The sequence below is a fragment of the Camelus bactrianus genome, chromosome 11 (genome assembly GCF_048773025.1).
Source record: "Camelus bactrianus isolate YW-2024 breed Bactrian camel chromosome 11, ASM4877302v1, whole genome shotgun sequence".
NCBI lineage: Eukaryota > Metazoa > Chordata > Mammalia > Artiodactyla > Camelidae > Camelus > Camelus bactrianus.
This window is the reverse complement of record NC_133549.1, coordinates 67531672-67549574: the sequence shown is the minus strand read 5'-3', so window position 1 is coordinate 67549574 and position 17903 is coordinate 67531672. Positions and strand designations below refer to the sequence as shown.

The 17903-nt window shown below is 55.7% G+C and overlaps 2 protein-coding genes across 11 annotated transcripts in view; one reads left to right on the top strand and one right to left on the bottom strand.

Moving 5' to 3' along the window:
• CDH23 (cadherin related 23) overlaps positions 1-17903 on the bottom strand; it is a 389679-nt gene that overhangs the window by 81412 nt on the left and 290364 nt on the right. For all 10 annotated transcript variants that reach the window (XR_012510294.1, XR_012510295.1, XR_012510293.1 and 7 more), the window contains exons 26-29: positions 16362-16475; positions 13403-13551; positions 5349-5409; positions 4272-4420 (exon numbers count right to left, since the gene is read on the bottom strand). Coding sequence is in view for 7 of the 10 variants with exons in the window: in XM_074374170.1 (XP_074230271.1) it covers positions 4272-4420; positions 5349-5409; positions 13403-13551; positions 16362-16475 (473 nt within the window). In the remaining 3 variants the exon portion in view is untranslated. The remainder of the gene's footprint in view (positions 1-4271; positions 4421-5348; positions 5410-13402; positions 13552-16361; positions 16476-17903) is intronic.
• C11H10orf105 (chromosome 11 C10orf105 homolog) lies at positions 9211-13409 on the top strand. Its single transcript, XM_045522749.2, has 2 exons — positions 9211-9376; positions 9914-13409. Exon 2 carries the CDS (start codon positions 9919-9921, stop codon positions 10288-10290), a length of 372 nt encoding a protein of 123 aa, XP_045378705.1. The 5' UTR covers positions 9211-9376; positions 9914-9918; the 3' UTR covers positions 10291-13409.

The window sequence follows — 17903 nt, the reverse complement described above, 5'->3', positions numbered from 1 at the left end:
AATAAGCCAGGGCCTCGTAAAAGTGCTTGAAAAAGTTTAAAGAGACCCCATTCAAATATCAAGACACACCTAGAAAAATAAACATGAAAATGTCAACCATGGTTGTAGCAGAGGAAGCTGGTGCTTAGACCCCTTTAGATGCTCACACAACGTACCTTCTCTGGCGCCCTCACTGCCAGCGGCCAGCACTGTGGCTCTTTGTGGGGAACTAACCCCAGCTCACCCCACTCCACCCTGGCTGCTGAAGCCTGCACACCCAGAGAGCCAGAAGTGCCTGGAAATTATGTCCTGCATTGGCTAAGGCAGCCCTTAGCCAATGACTGATGGGCAGCTGAGACGACTCTCTCCGGAGCTCCCTGTGGGACTGAGTCAGTGTCCCTTGTTCCACTTTGCTGGCTGCCTTTCCTTCCTGGTCCCACACCCCTTCCGGCCTTTCCTGGGAACACTTCCTACTAATCACTTTCACACCAATCCATGTCTCAGGATTTGCTTCTGGAGACCCCACCCAAGACAGTGGCTATGTCAGAATTGTGGAATTACATATGATTTTCATCACTGCTTACATTTTCTAATTTCTCTTTAATGAACATGTGTGTCTAATATAACCAAAAACCACACAGTTTAAAAAATATTTATGGAGAGAAATGTTATGGCTAGAGATCAGCACCACCACCCTTCTTTTTTGAACCCCCCCCTCCCCCAACACACATAGGCTCACAGAGGGGTCTGGCCCAGGTGTGGGCAGGACCAGGACTATGTCTAGAAGGACCAGTGTGGTGGGAAGAGGAGTTATAACCAGAGTGGTCGTGTTCTAGGAGCCACAGGGAGGACCAGGGCTCCTGCCTCTTTTCCCAGATGAGGGGACAGAGGCCCAGAGACGGGGAGAGACCTGCCCATGGCCTCACTGTCACTGAGGGCTGGAAAGAGCACAGGGGTTCTGGTTACCAATCTACCAACCCTACTGCTCTTTGCTGTATGCTGGGGATGAGCTGGCCCCAGAGCAGGAAAGACACCTCTTTTCAGCCTAACAGAGCCAGGGCCAGCAGGAACCTGTCAGCAAAGCAGGCGGGAAGCACATGGGGCAGGGGAGTACACGGGGCAGGGCAGCACATGGTGCAGGGACAATGATGCACAGCACAAATTTCACACGTGGTCATCAGCACCAGTGGTGGCACAAGGCCTCAGCTAAGAGCACACATATTTGGTTTTTGATTGATCACTGCCACTCAGATCAGCCTCAGCTTCTCTTCTGGGGTTAGCTAGGAAACAGCTGGACAGAAGTGAAGGGGTTTCTGTTGTTATAAGCGGAAATGATGGCCTGATCAGTGGAGGACTGGGAGGTAAGTGGGGTGGCAGAGCCAGGGGGAGGAGAGACTCATGCGGGTAAAGGCTTCTCTGCTTCCCTGCTCTTGGGGTTCCTGTAGCCCTGCTAGGTCACCAAATCTTCATGTCCAGACATGTAGAACGCACTATGCAAACTAGGGTACCCACCCCTGAGCACAGCTGCTCACAAGCCGGAACCTAAGTCTGGCTTCGCCAACAACTTGGCTGGGAGATCCTGGGTGGGGTGGGTGTGGGGGAGAATTTGCATGGATGAATTTTAGGAACTCTCTTGCTATAAACAGAAGCTACCCATCCATCTTTTGAAACCGTGAGCCTTACCCTTCCCGAGTCTGCTTGTCCAAATGACCTTGACTCCAAGAGTCTGGGGGAACAGGGCTATGCTGACAGTTTGATAAGAGGAGGGTGGCAGCATGGTGCCTGGGTGTGGCCCGTCCTCCATGAGGCTGGCTGCATGCCACTATCCTCTTGCCGGTTTCAACCTTGTTTTTAGCAGCAAAGACAGGAGGCAAAATGGTGTGTGGTTTGCAAACCTGAGAGACACAGATGTACAGGAAACACCCAGGTCTGCCAAGTTCTTACTGAGCAAGAGGGCTCAGCGACTGAGCTACTGGGCTCCCTGGAGAACCAGCCCCACTTTCTGCCCAGTGCTGTGCCCTCCAACGGCGATGAGGCAGGAGATGCGTGTGCAAGCGCACATGCGCAGGGCACATGTGAGGCCCCCAGTCTCTACGAGGACCAGTTCACTCTACGATCCCTAGCCCCTCATCTATGCTGCCCTGGTCTCTGAAGCAGGAACTGGAGAATGTAGGTGGTCCCTGCAAGTCAGCTTTGCTGCTGCGGGGAAAATGAGCCCAGGGCAAAGCTGGAGTCCCCACACTGTCTTCAGGAAGGTCCCTGGCTTTCCTGAGGCTCAGGGGTGTGGGGGCCATCAAGCCCTGGCTGCAAGGGCCAGCAGCCAAATTCCCACCTTAAAATCGATTCTTTGGGGATAAGGCAGCAGTAGTCTCTGTTCCAGAGCCCTCTGTGAGGCAGCGTAGTGCAGTGGTTAAAACACACCTGAGCTGACTGCCTGGGTGTGAAGCCTGGTTGTATTGACCCTGACTGCTGTGTGACCCTAAACACATTGGCCAAACTCATCTTGCCTCAATCTCTCATCTGTAAAGCGGGTATAATAATCGTGCCTATCTCAGAGGGCTGTTATGAGGATTGAATGAGTTCAAGCAAATGAGGTAATTAGCAAAGATAATGGCACAGAGTAAGAACTCTGTGAGGGTTTAACACTCCTGGGTTCGAGGCAGGAGGCGCAGAGGGAGGGCGGTCAACCAGGGGCAGCTCTGGCGGCCCCACTCCCACACCACTTGGCCCAGCCCGGCTACGTGCTGTTTTACACAGGATCTGGAGCCCTGCATACTATTTTGTTTTAAAAGGTTTGCAGCCACGATGCTGAGGCAGTGACAGGAGCAGGCGCTGGAGAGAGGTACCAACCTGCTTCTGGGGCTCAGGGTGCCCTGGAGGGCTGTGGTTAGGCAGCTTTAAGTCCAGGGGGCCAACCCAAGCTACGCTGATGTCAGCCATCTGGGGCCTGAAGCTGGCCCCACAAAGGGCAGGCTCTGACGTGGGTACACCACTCAGCATGTAACTAAGTAATTCGCTGTCATGCAGGTAAGCGTGGCCGTGTGAGGCTGCCCCAGTGCACATCCAGGTACCTGTCTGATCCTCAGTCACCAGAACCCTGGAATTGTTCCAAACAACCCCAAGGTCTATAACCCAAGGGATCTGACCCCTCAGCCATCTCCACTGGGGCAGATCTTACTCTGAGGGGCAGCTGTAAGGACCCAGGTTTCTCTTTCCATCTCTTCCTGGGGCACAGCTCCGGGGGGGCCACAGCAGGAGACAGGTCAGGGCTGAATCACCCTCTCCCCAGCACGTTTCTTAGTGTCGGTCACCCCAGGCAGGCTTCTGTTCATTGTTTCCAGCCCGAGGGAAACAGTGGGGTGGAGATGGGGCTGATAAGAGTAGCTGATTCTGCCCCACTCAGTTCTGGGTAAAAGTCCCTGCTTGTTCCCCACCCCAACTTTTCCCGTCTCCCTCCTACCCTTCACCTTTAGGGTCTGACTCACTTTCCACCCCGTTAAGGGGAAGGGGCTGTGAGCTGCTAAGTGCGCGTGGGAGGGGAGTGGGGGTGGCCTTGGGAGGTCATCTCAGTCAGCCCCCTGCCACAGGGCAGGAGAGTGCATCAGCCCAGCCAGCGGAATGTCTGGGTGCATGTTTCTGAGCATCGGGAACGTGGGTTGGTGCGATTTCAGCTGCGTAGGGGGGAGGCCTGAGGCGAGTGAGGGCGGGCAGAAAAGAATGCACCCGATGAGGCAGCTGGGAGTGGTGACTGGGATATCTGGGGGACACTTTCAATGGAAAGAGTGCTGAACTTGGACTCAGAAGATCTGGGCTCAAGTCCTGGTTCTATCACTAGTGACTTCTCTGGGCCTCAGTTTCCTCGTTTGTAAAATGAAGTTCGCAACATCTACATTTCTAGGATCACTTATGTGAAATTTCCTTGGCCCACCCTGGATTGTTGTGTGGATACAGGGGGTTAGTATTGTAAGGACACCTCTTAGGTACCTTAGGACAGACATCAGTGTCACTGACCCCTTTCCACATCTGAAGAAACAGGCTCAGAGCAAAATGACATGTCCAAGATCCCAAGCTGGGCTGAGCCTCTGGCCGCTCCCCACTGCACCCTGAACTCCAGGAGTCATCTGGCACCTAAACCAGTGATGGTCCTGCCTCCTGCCCTGGGCTCCAACTGGTGGTCATCTTCTATCCACCTGTGGCCTTGGCCCAGCCCTGAGATCAGCACTGAAGGGGATGAAGGACTTCATAATGAGTCACCCCAACGCGCCCCCCTCCAACTGTGTCCCCAGCCTTACCCTGACAGAGCTCCGCATAGGGCCCAAGTCGTGGTTGTAGGCCTCCACTATCAGAACGTGGGATGAGTTCCACTCCCGGTCCAGGGGCCGGGGCCCTCGCATTAGGAGTCCATTGCTGATGTGGATCCGGAAGTTGTTGCCATGGTTACCTGGGTAGAGAGACAGATGAGCTGCATGGGCTCTGCCCTGGAGAAGGATGCTCATGGGATCATGGGGGTCCAGACCCCCTAGGATGCTGACCCTGCCCAGAGGTCTTGGGAGCTTGGCCAAAGCCCACAATGGCAAGGAGGCTCTGCCTCATGCTGCCCTGGCCTGACAGGATTTGAGAGAGGAGGCAGAAGCTCACCTGTGTCCTCCTTATGGGAAGCCTGGAGGTCCCCTAAGACTCTAATACCCAGAGGTATCAATGGATTCAGTATTTCAGAGCAATCTGGGGCATTACAAAGACAGGAACCTAAATCAAATTTTCTGTGGGGAGTTGAAACAAGTATTTTATGGACATCTCTGGGCTGGTCCAGCACCCATTTCCCCATCTTGTGGTAACAGCACTCTGATTTTCCTTTGGGGAACCACCCTCCTCCACTCTCGGCTTTGCATAAGGGTGAAGGGTGAAGGGAGCCAGCAGATCAGCATATTTTAGTTTCTGGACCTAGTGACTGATTCTAGTTGGCCCAATGAGGCTTACTCTGGGGAGCTGTCCTATGTCCAAGGCCACAGTGATTGGTTCATGGGTGGGCATATGATACACGTTGGGCCAGTGGTACTCAATCGCTAGGGAGCTCGCTGCTGGGGGCTGCCCTGGTCCCTAAGGTCCCCTCCATCAGGGTGATACCCCACCATGGGACACCAGGAACTTCAGAAGCATAGCAATCAAATGCAGCATCCCTTACTTAAAATACATCCAACTTGGTGACATGCCTGGAGAATGTCCCTGTTTCCTCCCTCTGCCCCTGACATGGGTATAGCACTTGGGGCTTCCTTGGGGCCCCACCTCCCAGACCCTTGGCAGCCTAGAGCAGCTCTGCTATCCCAAGGGCAGGAAGGCTGGCTCCTGCTGTCCTAGGGCAGCCCACTCACCGTGAAGGATGCGGTACCACACACGCCCAAACTCGCCTTCGTCTGCATCTGTGGCTTTTAGCTGAGGGAGGAGACACACAGTTACTCCTAGAATTCCACCCTACAGGAAGAGAAGGTATTTGTGGAGTCCCTCCCATTTCCTTATACCACCCCAAGTCTGTCCTGTCCAAACCCACGGTTCCCCACGAGGCAGAGGGTGTGGGAGAGGAGAGGGCTACATCTGTCTTTCTCAACCCCCACGAGGACACCTGACTGTTGACAGCCCTGTGCTGTCCTGTCTGTGGTGGCAGCTCTGCTCCCTGCTCCTCCTCCCGGTTCTTGGGGAGATGGGGTAAAAGCTGGATGATAGCACTGTAGTTCTCTGGTTCCAGGCTTGACTCACTCAGCCCATTCCTCCACGGTTCCCTCCTTCAGCCTTTTGAGACCCCAGGAGCATCACCTGGGGTGGCTGGATTGCGTGGTTGCTTCTTGCCCATACTTCCTTGGTCTGAAGCCATTCTGGCCACACCGGCTCCCAGTGGGTACTGAATACTATAAAAGCCACTTTGTGGAAACTGAGAAATCCCACCCCACAAAGGATGGCTACACATTCATTCACACGCATGATCACTCCAGTGTAGTTCCAGCTCACTCCTGCTTGCTTGGCTGTACCTCAGGCTTATGTACTGTCTCCAGTGGGACCTGGGGATGTGCTATTCTCACTCTGAGGATGCCTAGTGATTAGCGCTTTTTACAAGGAGTCTGACCTTGAGGGTGTTGGCAGAGCCACAGTTGGTGCCAAGATGGGTCCTACCAAACCAAGAACTGATTACCTCCTCTACCTGCTGTACCCCTGCACAGTGATGCAGAGAGAGGCCCGAGCCTGCATGGCTGGGGAGGCTCCCATGGGGCCATGGTATGTGTGACTTGCTTTGTAATGCTCAGGACCTTCCTACTTTTTCTGGGTCTGCCCTCTTGTCCCCACCAATCACTTCCATCCTGTGGTGTAAGAGTGTCTAAGGGTTCTGAAAAGCATGCTGATGGTGGGAAGGAGGGAAGTATGTTAGTATGAAAGGAACAGGGTGTCTGGGTCAGGCAGACTCAAGCACAAATCCTGGCTTTGTTACTTACTGCCTATGTGGCCATGGATACGTAACCCCCCTGAACCTCAGTGAATAGGCACAACAATAAGCAGCCTTGCAGGGGTTGATGTGAGGATTAGATTATCATCTCTGCAAAGCATTCTGCCTGGTGTCTGGTGCAGAGTGATGTTGAAGGTTGAACATTATGAGATATGTCACCTTTTCCTGGAAGGCCCTCTTGATTTACACTGGAGTTGAGATACCGGGATTGCCCCTTGCTGTGGAGTTCTTCCTCCTCCCTCCCAGCAGACGTGTTATGGGCTAGAAGGTGGAGGGAAGTAGTGGAGCACTTCAACATCTGGGTGTGGAAGGGACCAGGACAGGGGAGAAGGTTGCCTGGTGGATGCTCCTGGGCGTCTCCATCCATGGTGGGACTTCCTGGATGTCTCCCTCCCCTGGCAGCCTGTACCACCCTGGGAGTGCAGGGAGTTGGCTCCTGCTAACTGAGAAAAGTGGGAGCCCCAGATGAGGTGTGCAGGCAGCTTGGGAAGAGAAAGTGAAGGAAAATGAGGTTCACTGAAGGGTGGGATGTAAGATGCAGGGATCACAAGAGGAGCTCTGGGCACTGGGAACATCTTTAGGCCAATGCTGCTCATCACACTAGATTCCTGCTGCCCATGCCTGCCCAACCTTTTTGGGGAAGGCACCTAATCCCCTATCAGTAACTTGCTGGGTGACCCTGACCAGGCCACACCTCTCTAGACCTCAGTTTCATCCTCTGAGAGACAGAGGGCTGGATTGAGATGACCCCTCAGCCATCTAATGGACTTGGACAGTCCTAGGAAGGCTCCATCCATTTGGGGCTATGCAGAGGATGCTTCTTTTGTCAGCAAAGCCTAAGGCCAGGAGGGAGGAGCTAAATACCAAAAACTAGGGCTCCAGAAAAAAGCAGGTGGACCCCAGGATCAGGTCTTGGGCAGAGAGAGCCACAACTCCCCCTACCCATGTTATTCTTCTGGGAGCCTAGGGGTCCTTGATGGGAAAGCTGTTAAAGACTTAGGCTCCTAAGCAGGCAGCTGGTTACCAGGGAAGCTCTGGCTTCTGAGAAAAAGGAGGCTGGGGGAGGGGTGCGTATGTGTGCGTGTCCACTGCCTGGAGTGTCTCCAAGGGCCCACTCAAACGGCAAGGAGCACAGCCCTGGCTGGCTGTCAATCCTGCGGTTTTTGCTCTGTGATCTCTCTGACCTTTGAAAATGCCTCTCACCCCTGCTTCTGCAGCCAGACACCCTCAAAGGGAAGGTGCTTTTCTGGGAAGCTGAGGGAGAGGCCTGGAGGGGAGCAGGCCTGGGGGCTGCCAGGGCCCATCTCTCTGCCTGTCCCCCTCCTGCTGCGTGGCTTGTAGCCCCTCTCCCCGGTAACCTGGAGGCTGGCAGGCACTGAATAGCAACCTGCTGGCTGCTCCCGACCATACCATTCAAATGACCAACGGGGGAAGGTGAGAGCCATGGGTACAGAGGCAGCGAAACTCTCCCTCTGTGTCCCCCCAGTGTCTCCGCCCCTCCAAGAGGGCTCCAAGGGAACAGGCTGGAGTGAGGCTGTGGGAAGGCTCAGGAGCTCCCAGCTCCTCTGCACGACTTCCCTCTGCCTCTTCCCAGCCCAGTTGCCATCCCTACCCTCCCGACTGTCCCCTCCCCCAAGGAAGGGCCCAAACTTTTCCAGACAAAGCCAGGTCCAGCTGGAGAGTGAGGGGTGGAGGCCACTCTGCCTGGCTGGCTGGCTGGCTGAGGGGCACAGGGCAAGGGAGAGCCCAGGGCAGGTCTGGGTCACAGTGGTGCCCGGTGCTCCTGAGGCCCCCTTTGGACAGCTAAGAAGACATCTGCACCTAGCCAAGGACTGCTGAACGCTGGCTCCGAGGTCAGTGCTGGGGGCTGCAGGAAAGTGGGGCCGCACTCTTGCTGGGGTACCCTGGGGGGGATGCGAGAGTGTGCTCAGGTCTGGGGAATTCCTCTGCTTCGGCAGAGAGTGAAAACAAGGCCTAGGGAGGGACAGTGGTTAGCCCAATGTTACACAGAAAGATGTGCTGAGGTCAGACCCCTCTGCTCACAGCAGGCCCTGCTCTATGGAGCTCTGAATGAAGAAAGAAGGTTCTAGACTGAGCTTGCAGGTATATGTCCAGAGCAGGACCTGCTCCTGTGCCCTGGGCTCCAGGGCACAGGGAGAGGCCTTAATTACCCTCAAGATCTTTCCTAGCCTTGGTCTGCTGGAGGGCTCCTTTCCCCAGAACCAGCTGGTCCCTGCTGGCTGGTCAGAGGGGAACGAAGGTGACCTGGCAGTTGGCCTTGCTGTGCATCCCAGGGAGAGTGGCTTGATGTTTTCAAGCACTTTGGAATCTCTTGCTTAAAAGGGAAATACTCAAATGCTAATTATAGCCTCATTTTTTTTTTTTTAAAGCCTTCCTCAAGGACTGGAGCCTGGACCGGCTCTGCCAGCCTGATAGGATCTCCAGATCCATATGAAGTCCTTGAAATAACACTAGGACCAGCAGGATTGGGACTTCTCCCACTTCAGACTGCCCTTTTCTTACTTCCAACCAAATACTGCCCAGGGTAGGATAGAGGCATGGTCAGTTTTCTCCCCAGAGAGATAGTGGTGGGCACACCCATCCCTCCTCCCTGCTCAGATTCAAGGGACAACCCACGTATGGCTGGGCCAGAGCGGTCTCTAGGCCTGACGCCTGAGAGGCGGAGGCCCTGGGCAGCTAGATGGGCATCAAAGTTTCCATCTGGGAGCTGGGAGGGGTCATGCTATGTCTGGAAATGCTGGAAGGAGCGTGGTGGGGACTGGGTTGGGGGGTGTGCACTGGATGTTCTCAGTCTCGGGGCACTCGGGGCACACGGGGCTCAGAGCGAGGCTGCAGGCAGAAGGAGGCTGGGCACAGAGAGCTGGGAGTTAGGTCCTGCAGCTGCTGGTGAGTGCCTGGGGTGAGGCTGGGGGCTCAGGAGGATGGGGGCTGGGTGGCCCCTCTACACCCCTTGCAAGAACCCAACAGAACACAGCAGTGGGTCCCCCAGTTTGGACCACTGGCGTTAGATAATTACTAGAGTCCTTGCCCGCTGCAGTTTCCTATAATCAACGACTCATTCCTGGTCACAGAGTCATTGATGGAGCTGGTCTTGGATCCCAAGTTTTCAGGTCTAAGACTCTATTGTAATTCATGACAATTGACTTTAAAGTGCCGGAAGGCATCACCCTATCTCCTCTGTGGCTGGTGGGCAGGGGGTGTAGCAGAAAAGAGGATCTGAGTTCAGGCCCAGCTCCATCACTTTCCCACCATGTGACCTTAGACATGTTACCTCTCTGGGCCTCACTGTTCTAACCTGTAAAATGACCATAATGCTCTCTGCAGCCGTTTGGCAGTGCCCAGCTGCCATCAATGTTCCCCCCCCCTCCCCTTTCCCGAGTCCAGCTGATTTGCCTCTGAGCTTCTGTCCCATTCCTGTTGCAGGAGCCATGAGCACAGAGGGCCCCAGCCCCCTCGCCTTCCTCACAGCTCCTGTCACTCCGGGGAGCCCCTCGGAGGCAGTCGACCCCCTCCCTGTGCTCATTGCCCTGGCCTGCATCTTCCTCCTGCTGGCCACTTGTCTGCTGTTCATGACCCTCTGCAAGCCTGCTGCGCTGGACCCAAGCCGCCGCCGGGCCCACGAGTGCATGCCCCACCACCCTGGGAGCCCCAGTGAGCCCCAGCTCCGGCTCTGGAAACGCCTGGGCTCGCTGCGCCGCTCCCTTCACAGCTTCCGCCGCGGCAGGCCTGCCCCTCAGCGCCCCCTGCCGGGCCACGAGGACAACCACGACTGTGACTGCATGGAATCTACCAAGATGTGATGGGGCTGTCCCCCTACTCCAGGGTCCACCTGCAGACCTTCCTACCTTGGATGGAGCCTGGTACTGCAGGCTGAAGGAGGACAGTGGCTCAAACAACCTGGGCCACACACTCAGCTCATCATCTGTGGTTTCCTGTGTGTCCAGACCTGTGGCCTTTCCAGAGATGGCCCCTGGAAGAATACCCTCCTCCCTGTAGACTCTCTAGGTGCTGCCTGCTGGAAGACTGCTGCACCGATTACTGAGCATCTGCAGCCATGTGGACCCTTGGCCCGTGGCTCTGAGAGTACAAACCTGGGGTCCCCAGCTCCACCTTCTAACATTAGGCACAAACCATCTCCAGGAAGCAGTGCCCCTGCATCCCAACAGAAGCCCTGCCTGCCCTCAAGGTGCCAAAGCTCAGCTCAGATTCCATGGCGAGTTGCTGAAGGGCCAAAGGCTCTCTCCGGCCAAGTGGGGCACACACTGGGGCAGGGGACTGTCCTGTCCTCTGTGCCAACTCAGTGCCCCAGGCATAAAGGAACCCAGGGTCTCCTCTCCTTGGACTTCCAGCATCTATCTGTCATCCACAGGAGCAGCCAGCACCCTTGTGGTGGATCAGATGCCTGGGTGCCTGCTGGGAGGGAGGAGGGGCAAGCAGGGGGCTGTCAGCACCATCCACCAATCACCATGTTGGCAGTCATTCTGGCACCAATGCGAGGATGGATGAAGAAGGGGCTGAGAATGAGTTAAGAAGATCCGTGCAGAGGCCAGGACTGGGAACGTGTCAGAGTGGGAGGAGGCACTGCCAGCAGCTGGCGGGGATGCTGTCTGGGCTCTGAGTACATATCATAGTGGTTCAAGGGAAGGAGGTGGTCTTCCTTTGAGCGGGGGGGTCCAGACCTCTCCAGGACAGCTGTGGGACATCAGGCTTGGACCACATGAGTGTGCTGTCTGTATTTTTGGTAACTGCTTCACTGACTGGCTACTGTCAAAGCAATCCCACCCTGGGGTGGGATCCTCAGAATCCCAAACGCTCAATGTCTCCTCACAAGGCTGGTGCTCAATGCTTCAGTTGGGCCTCAAATTTGGAGAGTGGAGAGAGGGGTCTGAGCTGCCCAGCTCCTGACCCAGAGAGTTAGCTGGCCAGGGCCACCTTGTACCCCTCTGTGGGGCTGCTCCACCCCACCCTGCTATAACCCATAGTGCAGCCAGCCAAATCCTCTCAAAGAGTGAGCTCCGTATCACCACTCCCCAGCTCCAAAACCTTCCCTGACTCCCTATTGCTGGATAAAGCTGGAGTTCCCTCATCTGGTGTTTGGTACCCACTGGGAGATGGCAGCAATCTCTTAGCTTCATCTTGACCCAAGACTCCAGGCAAACTGAAAAACCTGTCTGCCTCTGGCTTCAGCTCATGCTTCATTTGCATACCCTCTGTGAAGCCCTCTTTGCTCTCTAGCTGAAGCCGTCTCCTGCCTGAAACCGAGGGAGGACAGGGATCACTTCCTCTTGGCAGTGTGGATTATCCCTGTCTGCGTCACGTCCTTCCTACAAGCCTGAGAGCTCCCACAGAGCGAGACTGTTTCCAACCCCTCACTCAGCCTCCCAGCTCCGGGCACAGAAGTATGGGGCCTCTGCTTACTGAGTGAAGGGTGGTCCAGTCTAGTCCTGGGGGAGCCTTTTCTTCCCTTGGATGCTCCTACAGAGAAGCTGCTGGACAGACCCACTGAGCCTTCCTTCTGGGTCAGTCTGATATCAAACAGTGAGTCCATCTTGACCAGAAACTTCCAGGGCCTTGGAGAAATCACCAGTGCCTGCATTTCTCCCAGAGAAATGGGGAGAATCAGGGCTGATCTGTATCACAGATCACTGATCACAGGCTCTAGGATTTCAGTCTGAGTAGCGTTGTGTAAACAGAAACCAATTCTTGGGGTTTAGGAAGTGGGGCAGGCCCTCTCCGGCAGCATTCTGCTCCACCCTCCCTTCCAGCTTATTAACCTCTTCCTGGTTTGTGCTCCCAGGTCTCCCTGAGACATCCCAGGCTGAGTTCTACCTGCGGTCATTCACCTCTGTCACCCACTGGCCAGCGTGCCCTGAGGGTAAGGCTGCCCCAGGCCTGAAGGAGAAGGAAAGCTGGGGAGGGCGACGGGCTCTCAAGTTCTGCCATACCCCAGCTACATCCCCAGGTTGGTCCTAGGAGACCTGTGTGAGCTGGGGGTGGCAGGTATTAGGTGTTAGGCTAGGAAAGAGGTGAGGCCCCCAGTTTGGTGGGGGGAGGGTGTTCCCCAAGCCCCCAGGAGCTGAGGCTCAGAGGGAGAGAACATCTTTCCGAAACCAGCCCCTAGACTGTGGCAACACCCATGGCTTCCTGGACTCTTAAGCGCCTCTAGGAGTCGGCACTCTGCTCCCAGCTCCTCGCTTGCCCTGCTCCTGGCCTTCCAGTCTTCCGTCCCTCCCAAGCCTGGGAGCCGGCCCCAGTGGGCAGGCCCAGATTTGCTGCGTTTGGCTCAGCTTCCAAGTCGGAAACCCCGCAGCTGGTGAACAGCGTAATTCTAGCCCGGCCACCCTCCCCACCCAGCAACTGAGGCCTCCAGGGAGGGCTGGGGAGGGCACCCGAGCCTCCTTTTCAGGTCCTCCCCTTCCTCCCTTGAGCCCCATAGCTGTCACTCCTTCTCCAGGGTAAAGGAATCCTTTCTGTTTGTGCCTGTTTATTTCCCAGGAGGGGAATTTCGGCCAAGAGCCCTGTGAAAGCAGCTCTGTTCTGGGCCTTGCTGGGCCCTGGCTCTCTCTCCTCAACTCCTTTCTGGGAAATGTGACATCTCCATCTCCTCCCTGCTCTGAAAGGCCCTTCTGGGTACAGTAGGGGAGGGGGAGCGGGCTGTGGGGGTGGGAGGGGAGGAAGACCAAGGCCTTCCTTCTGGTTTTAGGGAAGCAAGGGCCCATCTTTGGCTACACAAGCTGGGGGCTTAATCTCTCCAGGAGGGAGGAGGGAGCCTAGGTCCCCCTTTGCCACAGTACTGGTACCTCTGAAGCAGCAGCTGGACCCTCTCCTGTTTCCATCCTGCCCTGCCATGATGACCTTGAGCGTGTGCACTGAGCTGAGTGTGGCCCCACCCACCCCCCACCTGCCACCTGCCTGCATGATCCTGTGGCCCTCAGAGATGTCCTCGGGGACGCTGGCCTCGTAGCTGCTCTGCAGAAAGATGGGCCGGTTGTCATTCACATCCAGGATGGTGATGAACACAGTGGCTGTACCTGTGCGCCGCTTGCCCACGGGGCCGTTGTCTGTGGGACATGGAGGATGACTTGTTAGCAGCTGCCTGAGGGGCACCTTCCCAGACACCAGCCAGAGATGTGCCCCGTTTCCCCACATGCTCTGGACTTTGAGAGGTGGCTCTTTTTCTCTTTAGATTAGGAATAACACTAACCATGTCTAATATGTCCCAGGGGTTATTCTAAACTCATTCAGTCCCCACAATAAGCCTGCAAAGCAGGTGCTATTATTATCATCCCCATTTTACAGAGGAGGTAACTGAGGCATGAAATGGATTGAACAGAGGCCCCCCAAAGATACATCCATGTCAAATCCCTGGGAAACTGTACATGTAACCTTATGGGGGAAAAGGGTCTTTGAAGACGTAATTAAGGATCTTGAGATGAGACATTCTGGACTATCTATCTGGCTGGGCTGTAAACCCAAAGCCCAGGGTTCTTACGAGAGAAAGGCAGAGGGAGACTGGACAGACAGAGAAGGCCTGTGAAGCTGGAGGCAGAGACCAGAGTTCTGCAGCCACAAGCCAAGGAACCCTTAGGGCCACAAGAAACTGGGACCATCAAGGAAGGATTCTCCCCTGGAGCCTTCAGAGGGAATGTGATCCCACCAACACATTATTTTTGAACTTCTGGATCCCAGAGCCATGAGAGAATAAAGCCACTAAGTCTCGTAATTTGTTACAGTGGCCCTAGGAAGCAGATACAGGTGCTGAGATGACACACCTGACTGCTGTCGGGGCCGGGGGGTAAGGTCTGTGGGTGCACACCTGGGTGTGCCCACCTCCAGGGGCAGCTGTCCTCTGCTCCTATCCACAGTGGACAGGCAGAATGCAGGCCCCGTGACACTAGATGTTCTGATTTCTCAGGAGAAACTGAACAGCTGAGCTTTTAAATAAAATCTCTTGCTTTTTAAATGTTCACAACTAATTGTCATTGGTTACAAAACACGAGATGCGTCAGACAAGCACGCCTGCAGGACCGACTCGGCCTCTGTATTCAGGGACGTGGGCCCTACTAGATTTCTAAGCCTAAGGTATCCAGGGGTTGTGCCCCTTCAGTTCCCTGCAGGACTCTCCCAGGGCGGGGGAAGTGGCTCGGCCCCAGGGGCAGGAGCTGGGTTGCCCTCCCTGGGGGAAGGAGCTTGCGCCCAGCATAAGCTGTATATCCAGGTAAGGGCGGTCACCCCAGGGAGGAGGCTAAGACCAGGGTGACCCCGTCCTTCTTCCCCAGGCCAGCTGACCACATGCTGGGGTGCAGTCACTTATCCCGAGGTAGGTTACCTTGCCGTCCCGAGCTCCTCTCCAGGACCAGCCTCCCACCGCCCTGGGGGTCTGCTTACTTGCCATGGCTGGGGACAGTGTGGGCTGGCAGGCCCCATAAAAGGCCCAAGCCTGAGCCCTCTCCTCCCCCTAGCCAGTGCTCATGAAAAGACTGGACTTGGGGGTGGGGGGATGCTGGGTCTCCAGAGGCTGGTGTGGCCGCCCCAGGATGGGAGGAGAGCAGGGCAGGGGGAGATGCATGCAGGCGTGGGTAGGCTGGGGAGGGACTGCTGGCCGGAGAGAGTGAGGCACAGACAGCTCATTCCCTCTCATCCAGAGCTCACTGCAGACACTGAACTGGGTGCTCCTGGGAGGACTAGAGGCATCTGAGGGACACAGGCCTCATCATACCCTTCTTCCCATCTGGAGTCCTCAAGGGCTCCCTGCTGCTGGAAACCAAAAGCCAAACTTCCAGCCCAATGTCGAGGCCTCCACAAGCCGGCCCTACCTGATAACAGCCCCTCTTCCCCAAGGTACACCACTGCGTGGGCCAGCTGCTGCCGTGCACAGACACGGAGCTCTTTACGACCTCCGGGCCTGAAATGCCCTCCCTGTTTCTCCATGTACTGAAAGCCAACTTGACCTTCCAGGCAGCGGTGGGTGTGCCTTGTTTCTGCCCATCAGCACTATCCTGCTCTTAGGCAAGTCTGTGCCCTGAAGGTCTCTCTGAGAACCCTCCCTTCCTGACTCTGAGGCCTGGGGTTCCAGGCAGGTCTGACAGCCCCACAGCTCCAGGGACAGGTATGTGATTTAGGCCCAACTAACCATTACATCTCATCCCCTCTTGACCATAATGAGGGGGTCAGGAACAGGTGCTGGGCAGATGAAACTAAACAGAGCTCATCTGAGGGCTTCAGCTGGGGCGGCTGGGAAAGACACAAGTGCTGGTTCCCTACCGCTGCACTTGAATCCAGATTAAGGCTGGGGCTGCAGTAACAGTCTGTCACCATGTGAGCCAGAGGATGCAGCCGACACACAGGAGGCAGAGCCAGCCAATGCAGGGAGACTGAGGCCTGGTGGCATCACCTGAGCCCCAGTCATACTTGAGGTACCATCTCCCCAGGGACTGGTTTTGTAAGCCCACGCTGCTGAGGTCAGTTTATTTTAACATTTGCAAGCATGAGTCCTAACTAATCCAAAGGTACCCCCAGATGCCACTTCTTCTAAGAAGTCTGCCTTGATTACCCCCTTCCCATGTTTCCACCACCCTTTGTGCCCAACTACGCTTGAGCCATCCCTTCTCCCTTTCTGCTTTGTTCTCCTGCTTCACAGTGGTTTCTCTACGTGCTGGTCTCCCATCTGGCTCCCACATACCCCTGCCCTACCACCTTAGCATCTTGCATGTAGCACCACCCTGAGCCCCACACCTGGCAAGTGCCATAATATTTTGAGGGTCTGGTTGCCCTTTCCCCACTGGCATCAGGGTGGAGCCTCTGATCAAGGCCTGGCTCCTAGAAGAGGAGTGAGCTTCCATGTGAGCTCCGTGAGTGGGCTGGTGCTTACCGATGGCCTCCAGGATGAGCATGTACGAGGCCGTGGTCTCTCGGTCCAGGTTCACCACTGTTCTCACAGTGGCATCACGGTAGCCAACGCTAAACTTTCCATCCACATTTCCGCCTGTGGGCAGAGAATAAAGCTCTGGTCAGGAAACAGGGCTCCTGGCCAGGGAAAGGGCGGTGGCACCCCAGCTCACCTTCTGAGCTGGGACACCCCAGGAGTGGTCCGGGAGTAAAAGGCTGCACTGTCCCCTCAGCCCTGCCAGAGAAGGGACTTCTTGGGGGGCTCTGATGAGGGTGTGGCCTATGTGGGCTTGGGGTTGCCAAATGCCTGAAATCATAAAGGTCTAACATTCACTGAGCACCTCCTGTGTACCAGGTACTCTGTGGGCCATTTCATCTCCGTTGTACTATCACTAACCCACAGAGAAGGAAAATGGTCTTTTAGTGAGGTTATGTGTGTGGCTCTGGGTTACAGTCACCAATTTGAGGTGCAGGACTTCAACTCGAAGTCTGATTCCTGAGCCTGTGTCCTTCTCCACTCTGCCACCTGCCTGTCTGGTGTAAGTGTCTGAGCAGTTAACTCGTATTGGGCTTTTATATGCGGCCAAGGACTTTGGGGTCAGCTGAGTGTTCCTGGCTGAGTGGGGACTCCTGGAGGCGCACAGAGAAAAGAGTAGGGGCAGGTGGACAGGAGACAGGTGTTACTGAGTCTTCTGAGTTCTGGGACAAATGGGAAGGGGCAAGGATTTCCTCCCTGAGGTAGAAGGAAGTTAGGAAAGTTTCATCAGAACAACATGGAGACCCTTCGCCTGCCAGCTGGCAGGCAGTGCGGTGTTCTGAGCAGCAGAGGGCACCACGGCACTGGGTTTGGGCTAGCCTGAACCCGGACACTGCACAGCTCCTGGCAGAATGTGCAGAATGAAAATCTGAGAGTCCTAGGGCTGGGAGGGCTCTCAGGTCAGCAGGATCTGGCCACTTCGCGGCACTAGGAAGTCATCCTGGGGCTGCCGCCAGCTGCTTCCTTGCCCTCACATGGTCTGCCCCCGGGGAAGGCCCTCCACCCTCTGAGCCTCTAGTATCCACTCCCCAGTGTTTGAAACACCACCTACAAGGGTTACAATCTGGCTCCAAAGGACAGGGCAGGAACTAAGACACAAGTAGCGCTGGGGGCCGAACCATGGCTGGTGCCACGTCAGGGTCTTGATAACTGAGCCTTTCTAGGGCAGTCTTGAGGACCAGCCCGCGAGGAGGGCTGGGGGGGCCCCTTTAGGGAGGGGGAGGAGGGAAAGGATCTGGAAAAGAGAGGCTGAGGCCTACAAGGTCACCTTGACTGCAGCAAGCGTGGATGGACTATAGCCTGTGATTCCTTGCTCCACGGGAGAGGCATTAGAAAGGCTGGTTATGTACACAGGCATGAGTGCATATGAGCGTATGTGTAATGCGACTGCAGGCAGGCCACAGAAGAGGGAAGACTGAGCCAGTAAAATGGCTAAGGGAGTACTGAGGAATGTGAAAGAACTGCCTTTGTCCCTGCCACATACCCCAG